The 13966-nt window shown below is 48.4% G+C and overlaps 1 protein-coding gene across 1 annotated transcript in view; it reads right to left on the bottom strand.

Moving 5' to 3' along the window:
* The window catches only part of FNDC1 (fibronectin type III domain containing 1), a 65082-nt gene extending 51390 nt beyond the window's left edge, over positions 1–13692 (bottom strand). The window contains exon 1 of the mRNA XM_085216956.1: positions 13272–13692. Coding sequence (XP_085073082.1) covers positions 13272–13677 — 406 coding nt within the window. The 5' untranslated portion in view covers positions 13678–13692. The remainder of the gene's footprint in view (positions 1–13271) is intronic.
* Positions 13693–13966: the final 274 nt, after the last annotated feature.

Consider the following 13966-nt stretch of genomic DNA (forward strand, 5'->3'; position numbering starts at 1 on the left):
CAAGTACTGGAAGGCTGCAGTGAGGTGTCCCCAAAGCCTTCTCTTACCCAAGTTAAATAAGCCCAATACCCTCAACTTTTCTTCATAAGAGAGGTGCTCCAGCCCTTCGATTATCTTTGTGACCCTCCTCTGGACCCACTCCAACAGCCCCGCATCTCTCCTATAATCGGGCTGCAGGCCTGGACACAGTACTCCAAATGGGGTCTCACAAAGGCAGAAAGGGACAATCACCTTCCTCTTCCTGCTACCCACCCCTCTGTTGATACTACCTAGGATACTGTTGGCCTTCCAGGCTGCAGTAGCACACTACTGGCTCATGTCTAGCTTTTCATCCATCAAGAGCTCGAAGTTCTTCTCTGCAGGGTTGTTCTTAATGAGCACTCCATAGGATCATCGAATGGTTTGGGTGTGAAGGGATCTTTAAGATGATCTTGTTCCAATCTCCCTGCAAGTGGGGGGATACCTCCTACTAGACCAGGTTGCTCAAAGCCCCATCCAGCCTGACCTTTAACACCTCCAGGGTGGGAGCATCCAAAACCTCTTTGGGCAACCTGTTCCAGTGTCTCACTGCTCTCACAGTAAAGAATTTCCTCCTCATATCTAGTCCCTCTTCCAATTTAAAGCCATTTCCCCTTGTTCTGTCATTACATGCTCATATAAAAAGTCCCTCCTGAGCTTTCCTGTAGGCCCCCTTCAAGTCATGGAAGGCTGCTATAAGGTCCCCCTGGAGCCTTTTCTTGTCCATGCAGCCCGAGCTTTCTCAGCCTGTTCCCATAGGGAAGGTGCTCCAGCCTCTGATTATCTTCATGGCCCTCCTCTGGACCCTCTCCATGCCTTTCTTGTGTTGGTGGCCTCCACTCCAGGTGGAGTCCCACAAGAGCAGAGCAGAGCAGAGGGACAGAATCACCTCCCTCGACTTGCTGGTAACACTTCTCTTGATGCAGCCCAGGATATGATTGGCCTTCTGGGCTGCAAGCGCACATTGCTGGCTCATGTTAAGCCTTTCATCAACTGACATCTCCATCTCATTCTCCTCAGGGCTGCTCTCAAGCCATTCTCTGCTTAGCCTGTATTTGTGCTTGAGATTGCCCTGACACAGATGAAGAACCTTGCACTTGGCCTTGCTGAACTTTATGAAGTTGGCACAGGCCCACTTCCAAGTCTATTCAGGTTCCTCTGGATGGCATCCCTTCCCTCTAGCATGTCAACTGCACTACTCAGCTTGGTGTCATCTGCAAACTTGATGAGGGTGCACTGAATCCCACTGTCCATGTTGCCTACAAAGATGTTAAATAGCACTGATCCCAGCACGAATCCCTGAGGAATGCCTCTCGTCTCTGGTCTCCACTTGGACATTAAGCCATTCTTCTCTCAGACTGTACACATACCTGGGATTGCCTCAACCCAAGTGCAACACCTTGCACTTGGCCTTGTTAAATCTCATTAGATTACCCTGTGCCCAATTTTACCCTCTATTGTGTCAACTGCATCACTCAGCTTGGTGTAATGAGCAAACTTGCTGAGGATACACTCCATCCCACTATGTCATTAACAAATATATTGAAGAGCACTGGACCCAAGATGGACCCCTGGGGGACACCACTCATGACCAGCCTCAATCTGGACATAGAGCCGTTAGCCACTCTGTGGCTACATCTATCAGAAACCTCAAAAACTCTGCCAAGAAAGCAAATATTGCCATAGATCTAACAATCCTACTACATATCTAGATCTAACAATACTACTACATAGATGCTCTCTCCAGCACTGATGCCTGCATGATGCTGTTCTGCCCAATCTGGACCTTCATCTGGGCATAATTTCATCACAGCCTGTCCACAAGTCTTTATTCCTGTCTGCAGGTGAGTCAGTCTCTTTCTCTGGAGTAGGCCTCCAAAAATACCTGCAGGCCAGGTAACAAAAGAGAGAGGTTATTGTTTCTAGGCTGTCATGCATTCCCTCCCCATCCCACATCCCCACAGTTAGCTTTGAAGTAGATTGGCAGGGGACAGAGCTTGAGCACGTACTTTGGTGAGCCAAACCCCATCCTGCTGCCTGCAGCCATGGCCATCGATCTCCAAGCAGTAAAACACACCCATGAAAATTGCACTGCTCATTAAGAGGCCAACTAAACCAAAGCAGCATCTTTGTGTTGCACGCCTGGATCATTTCCCATGAACTTAAATCTCCATTCCATTGCTCTGTTTTCATATTAGTGCAATTTCATTAAAAATCACTGGCACATTACAGAGGCAGTGAAGTGAAGAACATAGCCTTTCTCCTTCAAAGGCTGAAGGAAACATTGCACATAATTATCTTGATGGGATATATGGACAGGGCTTATAGAAACTCACAGCAGGTGTTACACCAGCCTACACTAGCTTTCACTCCACCCCCACCAAGCAGTGGTTACTCACACACATAAAGCACAAGGCTTTATACCCTTAGTTCACATTACTCATTTTCTACGCCTAGTATCATTCAATGAAATACACCCATTCAAACACTTAATTTCCTTCTAAACTTTCCTCAGCTCTTGGCTGCTGGGATGTTTTATGGAAGATCCACCAAGCAGGAGACGAATGCTGCTCCTCTTGCACTGGTTTTGGATTCCATGTTAAGAGAGAATCAACACCTCTCTGCCACATTCACTTCTTTATGTCATTATCCAAAACCTTTGAAGAAAGAGTTCATCTTAGGTACCTTAACACCCACTAAATGGATTATCCTAGTCACTTGTGGAAACAATACTAAGTGCTAACTAACCAAAAACTCATAGCTTCAACTGTTCTTCAGGTACCTACACCATAATATTGATCTCCCCTCTCTCAAAAAAACGATCAGTGAGACACTTCTGAAGAAAAGACTAGTATTGGACCAAAGTCTTGTCAATTTAGATGGTGTGGCTCTGGTTTTGTCTCATTTCTTTATGTAAATCATAGACTTCACCAAAAGCTCTGGAGAACTTGCATATATAGAAGGGCCAGTTTACTTCTCTCCCTAAACCCACCCCAATACATGCTAAACCTGCTCCCTTACTCTGTAAAGTAGCATAGATCTTTTAATCTACCAGAGATTCACATGTTTACGTAAAGTTTTTCCATTCCATCTCTAGCTGAAGTGTACGTTTAACTTTCCACTACAAATTGCCAAAAATTCCTCAAGCTCGCAAAGTCAGAAAGTAGGAATTCAAGCTTCATCATGCACTGAAGGAAAATAAGTTAAAACTCTCCACATATTCTTCACATTACAAACCTTTCATAAATCAGAAAAGTTTGAGTTTTCCAAAGCACAGGTTTGCTAAGAACAAAACACTGCCTCTGCACTAATCTCTGCTCTTTCATTAGAAGTTTTTAGAGATTAAGTTTCTTCAAAAAGATTAGAGAAAGTACATCCTAAAATAACACAATCAAACTTGCTTCTTCTCATTCACAAAAGAAATGAAAATAAAAAGCATTAAAACATTATTTAATGACCTGTAATATACAACTGCTCACGATTCACATCTTGAATTAATACCAGCTCTGATTCTTCTAAATAACTTTATTACACATTATTTATTGTAAAAGATCTTTCAAAAAAAACATGCACAGGTTTGTACTCTGAAACAGGAAACTGTCTGCACATAGTCCAAGTCTCCAAAAGTTTGAAACTCATAAATACTGGAAAAAATGCAGAATAATTTTACCATTGTCTTTCTGAACTCTACACTAGGTTGGACTCAGAGAAGAAATAGGTAAGCACAGATTTTCCTTAGTGATAAACAACCTTCCTATTTCATTTCATTTTCAGAAAGGCAACACCATCAGTGAGATCCAAAGTAATGTCTTCATGCAAAGCCCAGGGTTGTACTCCACATTTCTCTATACCCAGTCCTATAACATCTGAGCACATACTGCTAAGGCAAACAGCAACAGCCCCCAGCAGTCACATCTGTTTACACACTGTGGTCTGCCAACTATTAGCTGGGGTGGCTCAGCAAAGATTGTACCCAATTAAAACTCTCGAAGAGCAGCTGAATGTAGTGAAAAGACATACATCTCTGCAAGTTTGTGAAAGAGAATCCATTGACATCTTTCCTGGTTTAGCCTAGGAATATCTACAACTCTATACACAGAGTCCTACAAAGCCATTTGTAGACCGCTACATTATCAATCTGCACAGCCTGTGGTCTGCTGTTATTATTGCACTCCTATTGCAGCCAGTGTGGAAGATTTAGTAGAAGGGGTGGGTGGAAGGAAAGGAGTAACTGATGCTACAAAGAAGAAGATAGAGGTACAGGACAGAAGATACTTTTTTTTTTCCTTGACATAAATGCCCTTCATAAAAATCTTCTTTTGTATTTGCTTTTATAATGAAGAAAGTCCTCTCCATTCATTGCAGCAATCACCACCAACAGGTCTGCCAGCCAGCATCAGCTGTTTCCTATTTCCAGGACATGGAGCTGTGACAGCATCACTGCATCCTAAGCACAGAAATCCTGTGGCTCTGTAACAACGTCCAGCAAGATCTTGCCTACAGCACAATTTCCTACCATTGTCCTCAGCAAAACAGTCACTGGCCACACTGCTTGGAAGGGAAGTAGGGCAGAAGTTGGCTTTTAGGATACTACAGCAGCCTTCCCATGGGGGTTTGAGACTTTCCAAAGACATAGGGAGTTTTAAATATTCCAGAAGATAATTAATCATAGAGCTCTGCACCATTAATTGTCTTTTTTATATCTGGTTTCAGATTATATCTACTCAGTGATAGTAAGACTGTGTCCTGTCACATGTACCAACATTAGCTTCAGGAAAGCTACTAACAGAGTAACTATGAATATGCATGAGCAAATGTAGTAGAATCTGCTCTTTGCTCCCTGTTTTTGTTAGTGAACTTTGACTATGGTCTTCAAGGAGTACTTCAGTAATTGTTGGCTAAATAAAATCACACTGAGGCAAGACAATCTGAGCCATGATTCTGGGGAAGAAAAACTGAACAAAGGAGTAAGGCAGAGGGAAAGGAACAACTGGGGTCAGAAAACTCAGAAAAAATAAAACGGTAATTAATAGCTGCTCTTACCCCAGTGACAAGCTAGAAAACAAAATGAGCGCCTGCTGAAAACCATCTCCAAAAATCAATGTCAGGAAAATCCACCATCACAGGGCTTTGACTGAACCTGCACGGCATGCAAGGTGCTGTTCAACATAGTTACAGGCAGCCTGGATTGTGAAGTTCTGTATGCTGAACACTGAGGAAGCAGCTCTGCTGGGACAGCAAAGACAGAACCCTACCTTGGGTCCCTCTAACCAAGGCTACACCCTACTGGCAAGGCAACAAAGTTTGCACTGCTCTACGCACAGCTTAAGCAATTTGCGACTGTCATCTGGGTTTGCCATCTGCTACCGTTCAGAAGCACAAACGTTCTGTTAAAGAAGTGAAGCTCCTTGAAAACACAGTTTTCACAGCCCAAAATACCTAAAGGCTCCTGCAGACAGTTCGAAGTTTTAATATTTGCCCTCTCCATTTTTACAGGGAATGCTTGTAGAAATAATAAACGTTTAAAAAGTAAGAGAATAAAACCTAAAAATATTAATACAGAACAAACAGCTTAAGATATAAATTCTGGAGGCCCACTAAGAACCAAACAAGTCCTTTCAGTACCAAAAATCTTGCAAACCCTTTGGCTAATTTCCTGGGAGCTCTTACATTTTCTTTGGAGCCTGTTTCTGCCACCCTTACTGCAATTATTAGCAGCATGTTCTGCAAAACACTGGCCTTAGGAAAAAGTCTTCTTTCTCTCCAAGCACAGCAACAGGTTGAATGGTGGCAATGTGCTGACATGACTCACCACTCTCTTCACGCATCCTGTCTTTGAGAAACATGATGCTACTCAGCAGCTACTCTGATGCTTGTCCTCACCAGAACAGGAGGTCCTTCAAATGTCTGAACTCTCATTCCAGCACTCTTCACTGCACTGACATCCTTACTTCTGGATGCTCAGAAATGAGCCCATGGTTTGTGTATAACTGCCTACAAAGATGCCAAAAAGTCCTGATGGAAGCCCAGCCCAGAGCCATCTTCACACTCAAGATATTTCTGCAGTGGGGGCAAGCACCCCAAAAGAGTTTAAACCCACTTAATCACAGAGCATCTCTAGGAAACGACAATCCTGATTCCTGATGAGAAAAAAAGAGACAGCACTACAAAAGCTATCAGAATGCAAATATTAGTACCAATGCCAAACTTTTTTTGTTCAAAAATCATCCTTTTTCCTTCTTTGTCTTAAAATGTATGCTCAAGAGATCTCCCCTCTCCTTTAGGCAAGTCAGCTGAGCCTAAACAGACAAGTGCCCTGCACTGCTCCCAGTAAGGCCATTTCTCCATGGTGCCAGCTCTCAAAACAAATGCACTCTTAAGATCCACACAAAATCTCCTACTGTCCTGAGACATCAACACACTTTGCTCTCCATATGCCTTTGCTCAAGACACCCATATCTATCACACACCCTAATTTAGGAACTGCTTTTCTGCTTCCCTCCTATCTCTGAGCATAGACCAATAAGACTCCTAAACAAAGCCACCCCAAAAAACCTCTTCTGATCACAGCCAACCAAGCAAGTTAGCTGGACTCTTCATTCAGTTTCTCTGCATGCAACCTTATCCTTGTATTATCCTCTATCAGTACGCTCCCATCCCACTGCTGGTCCTGGAGAAAAACTTGTTTTCTCTTTCACTCCCTCTTGCCCTGACACAAATACGGGTGTTGCTTCCTTCAGTCCAATGGAGAGCATAGAGTCCATACTCTCCTGGAAGCTCTCTCAGTGATTGGCTGTGTAGACACTGCCATGTCCAGGGCAGCCTTCCTGTGCCAGCACAGTGTCATCACCCCAGGAAGGGGTATGAGAAATACAAAGCCATTTCTCCTTTAGCTTTGCTATAGTGGCGATTTAAAAATCTGTTTCCACTTCTCCAAGGTTTCACATTCATTCCCATTACCTCACACCATCAGCACAGCCACTCAGACGCTGGTCTGGAAAGGTTGCCACTGAGATGCACACCAAGCCCACTGCATTCCTGACGTGGCATATCCTAGGGCTGCCTCAAGTGATGGCAGCCAGGAGGAGCGAACAGCAGGAGCCCAGAGCTCTGCCATGGGCAACACTGCCCTGCAAACAAAACTCTACATTGCTTCGCACAGCTAACGAGAACATTTGGCTTCCTAAGATTGTTCACACTTTCTAGGTTTTCATTGCTGTAGCTGTGCAGCCAGAGAAGAACCTACTTTTTCTGTTGCATTTCATTTTCTGTTCTTTTCTGGGGGACCCATTTCTTGAAGCAGGGATGCCATTCAGGACCTCCTTGGTGGACCCACCACAGAGGTGAAGATATTCAGGTCCTCACACCATGCATAGCAAGGGCAGCTCTTCCTCTCTCCACTGGTACATACATTCACTCTGTAACTGAGGAGAGGGCTCTAGCATCACAGAGATCTCTAAGCTCCTACAATACCACCAGTACTTAGATCAGCAGTAAACCATCTCACTCATAAACCAAACAAATTAAGGCCTCCCCCAGAGCCTTCTCTTCTCCAGGCTGAACAGCCCCAGTTCTCTCAGACTGTCCTCGTAGGAGAAGTGTTCCAAACCTTGGATAATTTCTGTGGCCCTCCTCTGGATGTATCTCTCCTGTTCTGAGGACTCCACATCTGGACACCTCTGGAGTGAGGCCTCACCAACACAGAGCAGAGGAACAGGATCACTTCCCTTGACCTGCTGGCCACATTTCTTTTGATGCAGCCCAGGGGATGGTTGGCTTTTCAGGCTGCAAGGGCACATTGCTGGCTCATGTCCAGCTTCCCATCCACCCCTAAGTCCTGTGCTCAATCCTTTCATCCCCCAGGTTGTATTGGTAGTGGGGGTTGCCATGACCCAGGTGCAAGACCTTGCACTTGGCTTTGTTGAACTTCATGAGTTTCACCTGGGCTCACTCCTCAAGCTTGTCTAGATCCCTCTGGATAGCATCACTGCGTTGACCACACTACATAGCTTGGTGTCATCTGCAAATTTGATAAGGGTGCACTCAATCCCAATGTTGATGTCATTGATAAAGATGTTTAATAACACTGGTCCTAGGTCTGATCCCCAAGGGATACCACTCATCACTCATTCTCCATCCAGACATTGAGCAGTTGACTACCACTCTCTGGATACAAACTTGCAACCAGATCCTTGTCTTTCAGCTGTGCCTAGGACCACCACTTCAGCAGAGAAGCAGGCGTGCAAGCACTGAGTAAATCACAGCATTGAACAGAGAGAGTCTACAGTAGGGACAAAAATCACAACCTGCTTCCTAAGACACAGAGGGGAACCTCAGTCCCTGCACTATTGTCCTCCAGGGAGAGTTCCGAGTGGAAGAGAACAGAGGCTGAGGCTGGGCATCACTCAGGCACCAGGTCTTCAGAACAGGTAAAGTGGAGCTGAGGAAATATGAGCTATCACCCTGAAAGTTTGTCTCTGACATAAATACAACCAAGTCTGCTGGTCTCCAGTGCTCTGCCCCTGCAATAAGATCTCAGACATTTAGCAAATACATGTATAAAAAACACACAACTCAAAATCACATTAAAGCCCCAGTCCATCTGAGCCAGATGGAGCCTTTCTATCACTTCCGTTTGCTCTTTAATTGTTTATAACACATTCACTTTGGGAGACCAGAAACAGCAAGCTGATGGCACAGCTCTGAGAGAAGCTGATACAGAGCTTGTCTGACACTGATCACAGCACAGCAAACACATAACCCAGAGCACCTACTTCTGCAAGCACTGAGTGCCCTCTGCCAAGCTGGCTTCAAGCTGCTGCAGCCACTCTGTTCTTGAGCTGAGGAGCCATCTGCAAAGGATCCAGCACTAAAAACCCCACACAATTATGTCACCAAACTCAGCATGGCTTCAAAAGGTGATGAAAGGGAAAGACATTCAGACTATGCAAAAGCACAGCTCAGTTGTTCATGCAGGGCATGATACTGATGCTGTGATGTATTTCAGTGGGGCTGCCACATAAAGCAAGACACTATCCACCAGGAATAGCAACATCCAAATCTGGCCCTCCATCTGCCTGGACAGAGGGATGGAGCATGCTCTTACAGAACATCCAGATAAATGATATTGACTACTCAGTTTCTCTTACTTTTGTCTTTTTTTTTTTCTTCTTTTTTGAGGCAAACGAATGGGAAAACCAACATTCCAGCTCCAGCAATTCCATACTTTCTTCCAAACAAGAATTTCAGCCAAAAATATTGCAGCCAACTATACAGTAAACATGACGACAAATATCCATTTGAAGAGTCGCCTCTTACTTTACAGCAGACATATATATTAAGAGTGACTGACTCCTTTACTGGAAAAATAATCAGTATAATGCCAAAAGAATACAGCAGTAGGAAAGATTTGCTGGAACAGAGACTGATGCGAGATGCCCAAAAAGACTTGATGAGTAGCAGTGAAATAGCTATGCTGCTGGAACGATGAAGTAGGAACACACTCTATAGTCCTCAAAGGGTAATTTGTTCTGTTTAATGAAGAGCTGATTTGATGATCAAGTTACTCATTGAATTGGGGTGATGTAAAATGCTCACTTCTCCAGACCCCATTCTAACAGGTTCATATGTAATTTGGATGCACATGTTAAGTTTCCTTCCAGAGCAAGGAGAAGCTTGGATTAACTTCCTTATAGCACCATTTCACTATTTCCTCTGTGGTAATCAATAATAATCCATTAGTTTAGCACAAGCTCTTTTTTCTTAGGATATACAATTTCTACATGACTAGGGTCATTCCTTCACCTTTCTTAACTTTCTCCACTATTCAGGGCTGCTGCCTGTTCCCAGTATAAACCAACACTGCCAAACGCAAGCCCTGCACTGAAACAGAGCTACATACACAAACCAATTGTGGGGGCAATGCAGGTTGCACAGGCTCCTTTACCACAAGGACTTGGAGAACCAGGAAATCCAGGGCCAACAGGTATCCTAAAGGCTCTGGCTTTTACAGATCATTTCCGTTCATTTGTGGTAACTGTTTATGTCCTGTTGCCACTACACAAGCACTGGAGAATCCTTGCCACTGACACAGTTGTTATTATCCCTGTAACAAGCAATAGCACCATCCTGGGCTGTATAAAATGTGCCAAAGCCTAGGCATAGGCTTGGAGGAGCAGCAGAGAGAGGGCCCCGTGTTACATCCCTGAGAGCAGACCCTGGAAGCTGGGGAAGAGGAATTGAAGTTGGCTGAGCTGCACCAGTCAGAGAGCCAGCAGCTGCCTGCCATGGGAGGAGAGGTCCATAGAGATGCGTGTACCAGAGAGAAAAGGACCCACAGCATGGAGGAGTAGAGAGTAGTCAGATGCCATCAAAGGTCCCACTGGGGATATGGTGGCAGTCACCACAAACTGCCCAGGCTGCCAATACCAATACAAAACAAAGGTGTCATCATGAAAACACTTTTGATGTTGTCCTTGATAGCAGCTGAGTGCTCAGGTACACAGTCCGTTTTATTATAGGCTTCTCTGAAGCTTACCCACGAAATTTGATACTCCCCAGGTGCCTGTTTGTCTCCAGAGCACCCAAGTGCTACTATCCTATGAGAGGGTGCTGCCAGCAAGTGCTGCAGCTGGAAATAAATCAGGGCTGGGATCAGAACTTCACGGAATTCAGACAGACACCAAGCCAATGCAAAACCCCTTGCTGGTGTAAGTGCCCCTTTAGTGCAGAGGCAGGCTGTGGAGATGCAGGCTAAGCTGCCAGCCCTCTAGATCCCAAATATTCAAGGGCGTGGAGAAAAGCTCAGGAACGTGTGTCCCTGAGACCCAGAGAACAGACAGCAATGCAAAACATCTCAGCCCTTCTCAATTTTAAATCTTGGGCTTTCTAAGCCACTGTCTTGATCTTGGCAATGCTTATCTTGGCACTGCAGCCTGTGAACACTCAACACAAGCTGCAGGCTTTCTAAGCCAACAGCACAGAGAAAGTATAGCAAACACATAGACAAAAATGTAAACCTGAGATCAGCAGCTTCACGCTGGTCATGCACAGCAGACAACCTCCCAGGCCACCTCCTGTTGCTTCAGAAGCCCCACTGCTCCTTTCCAGCCCTGAAGACATGAGCCACACTCCTCCTCAGGGGAGTAAAAGCACTTTGTGGTGTAACATCAGCAAAACAGCTTCTGCTTCACTGCACTGAAAGCAGAAGAGATGAGTGGGACTTTCAGGGAGGGAACTGCACCAGCACCAACTTAGAGGACACAGCACCTGGTAGCAGCGCATCCTCTTGCCACCTCAGCCTCACTCCTGTCTCCAGTGATAGCGAGAGCTGGGTAACACTGGGACCAGCTGTCAGCCAGAAAAGCCACAGTCTCAAAACACCAGGAATGGAGCCTGGTAAGAATACTGCTCTGCTTCAGTGTTCTGAAGACAGCAGAGCACCTGCAGGCAGCAGAGCACTGCCTGGAGCAGACATGAAGTCCAACCTCAGTTATTCAGGAGCCAGAAGCCACGTTTACCACTTCAGTGTCCTGCATGAGAAATGCCAATCTCAGGCACTGCATGTATATGAGGGGGAGTTGTCTATATGAATGCACACCCAGTACACTGGGTTATACAGACAGGATCCCGTTCCTTCTGCAGGCACAGTGTACATCATGTCTTTTTTTGCGCCGTGATTTACACCTCTGTAGCCCAGCTTCTGCAAGTATCTCCTTAACCACACATCAAGACAGCCATGGTCCTTGTGCTACCTGCAGGGCTGGACTTACACACTTGAGCAGCACCAGGGCTTTCACACCTCTGCACACCCAGAGGCTAGTACAGAGCTACACAGTTAAGCCATTACAGCATCATTCTCAATAGCTGAGAAGATACATTGCATAGAGTCAAATGAAGTGGAAAGTTCCCTTTGAGACCTCACAGCTCTCTGCGTGTATGTCACACAGTCTGGACAAGGAGGGAGCACGAGAGCTGCTTCTGCTGTCAGTAAGGCTCTCCTTCTGAACTCAGCTTCGTAACGTTCCTCCCAATTTTCTCTCGCCGTCCACCACGGACGGTGCTTCAGCGTTCTTTGTATGAGAGCAACCAAGGAGGGGTTGTTCCCACAGGAGGACAGCTTTCCATCTGCCTGTCAGTAAGAGCTCGGCACCTTTCCACACGCGGGATTTGGCAGCGGGCAGCGAGGGTCTCTCTGGGCAGCGCACAGCCACATCTCCCGCAGCCCGGCTCTGCCACGACGCCCCTCTCTGTCGCCTCCTTGGCCCAAGGGGCTGCCCGAATTCGACTGCGGCGCCAGTGCAAGGCCAGAGCTCACATGAGAAAGCCTTTTCTTTCTTTCCAGACAAAAACGCAGGGCTCCTTCCCTCCCTTTGCCACGGTCCCCCCTCGCGGAGCTCGGGCAGCCTCCCCGCCCCCCGGGCACAGCTCAAGGCAACGGCTCCCAAACGCGAAGTGAATTTGGGACCGGTTCCCAGCAGGGGAGCACCAAAGCGAGGGAAGGGGAACAGGGATGGATTTACTCCCACAGGCTTCAGCCTCTCCCAGAACCACTTCAGACGTTGCAGTCGGATGAGCAGAAGGCAGCGTTCGGCAGCTGGCTGCCTCCCCTCCCGGGCGGTGACACTTCTCACAGACATTGCCCGTGCCCCAAGCACACCAACTCCCCACTCCACCCCCTTCTCCTCACGTTCAGGAGTCTCAGGGTCCTTTCCCTCGGCTCGGGTCAGACAGAGCTCTCCGGTCCCCTGCAGCCGCACCGGGCTGGGACGGAGCAGGGAGCAAGAGCCGAGGAGCAGCGCCCGTCGTCGCCCGGCGACGGATTGCCCCTCTGGACCCCCTGCACCCTTCTCGAACCGCGCTTCGGGCACGGGATGAGGAGCTGAAGCGGCTCCGCGGGGCCGACGGTGCCGGCAGAGCCGCAGCGCTGTGCGCACCCCCGGGGGAAGGGTGGAGGGGATCCGCAGCGCGCACCTCCGGAGCGCCGCCAGTCACACACCGGGAGCCCGAGGGTCGCGGCAGCGCTCCCAGCCGCGCTCACTGCCCGAGGGTGCGACGCGCGGGGCCGAGGGAACGCACGGCGTTTCTTTCGCCTCTCCTCCCGGAGAGACGTTCGGCGCCGGGCTGCCCACTCGCAGCCCCCTCGCGCAGCTACGGGAGAACGCGCCCGGGCTGAGGAGCGACAGAGACGCGAGGCGGCGACAGGTGCGGCTCCACGCGGGGAATTGACTCGCCCGTGCCTGGGTGCTGCCTACCTGTGGCGGCGGGGAGCAGCGCGGCGAGCAGCAGCAGCATCGGCAGCAGCGCGGCCCGGGGCTGCGGCGGGGCCGCGGGGGGCGCCGCCATGGGGCCGGGGAGCGGCGGGGCGCGGAGCTGCCGCCCGCCCGGCGTCCGTCTCCGCGGGGTTGCCCCGCTCCTTCCTGCGCGCCCCGCCGTCTCCTCCTCCCGGGCTGCCGGGACACTGCAGCGGGGCGGCCCCGCGGAGGCGGGCTTCTGCCCTCCGCCCCCCGCCGGCCCTAGCCCCAGCCCCGGCCCCGGTCCTCGGTCCGTCCCGTCCCGCCCCGGGGGCGTGCGGGCTGCCCGACGCCTCCTTCTCCCATCCGCAGGTTGGTGCTCATGCCTCCCGCCTGCATCCAAAGGAGATCCGTAGTGCCGTGGCATTCGTTAATAGGTCGTCTGCTAGGGGGAACTAAGGAAGAAAAGGAAAAAAAAAAAACCCAAAGTGGTTGAGAGGGGTGCGGATATCACAGTCCTTGCCTGCTAAGCAGACAGCAAACCAAACGCCCTGCTTCGCACCTGCCCTGTGCAGACACCCGCCCTGAGTGCTGCTGCAGCGTGTGCAGGATGGGCTTGGAGGCAGCTGCGGGGGCCACGCTGCCAAACCGCATCCGCACCTCTGCTGTTTGGGGTACTGCTCCAAGGCCCCGCTCTGCTTCCTGCTCAGTGCCGA

The sequence above is a fragment of the Meleagris gallopavo genome, chromosome 2 (assembly GCF_905368555.1).
Source record: "Meleagris gallopavo chromosome 2, MGAL_WU_HG_1.1, whole genome shotgun sequence".
NCBI lineage: Eukaryota > Metazoa > Chordata > Aves > Galliformes > Phasianidae > Meleagris > Meleagris gallopavo.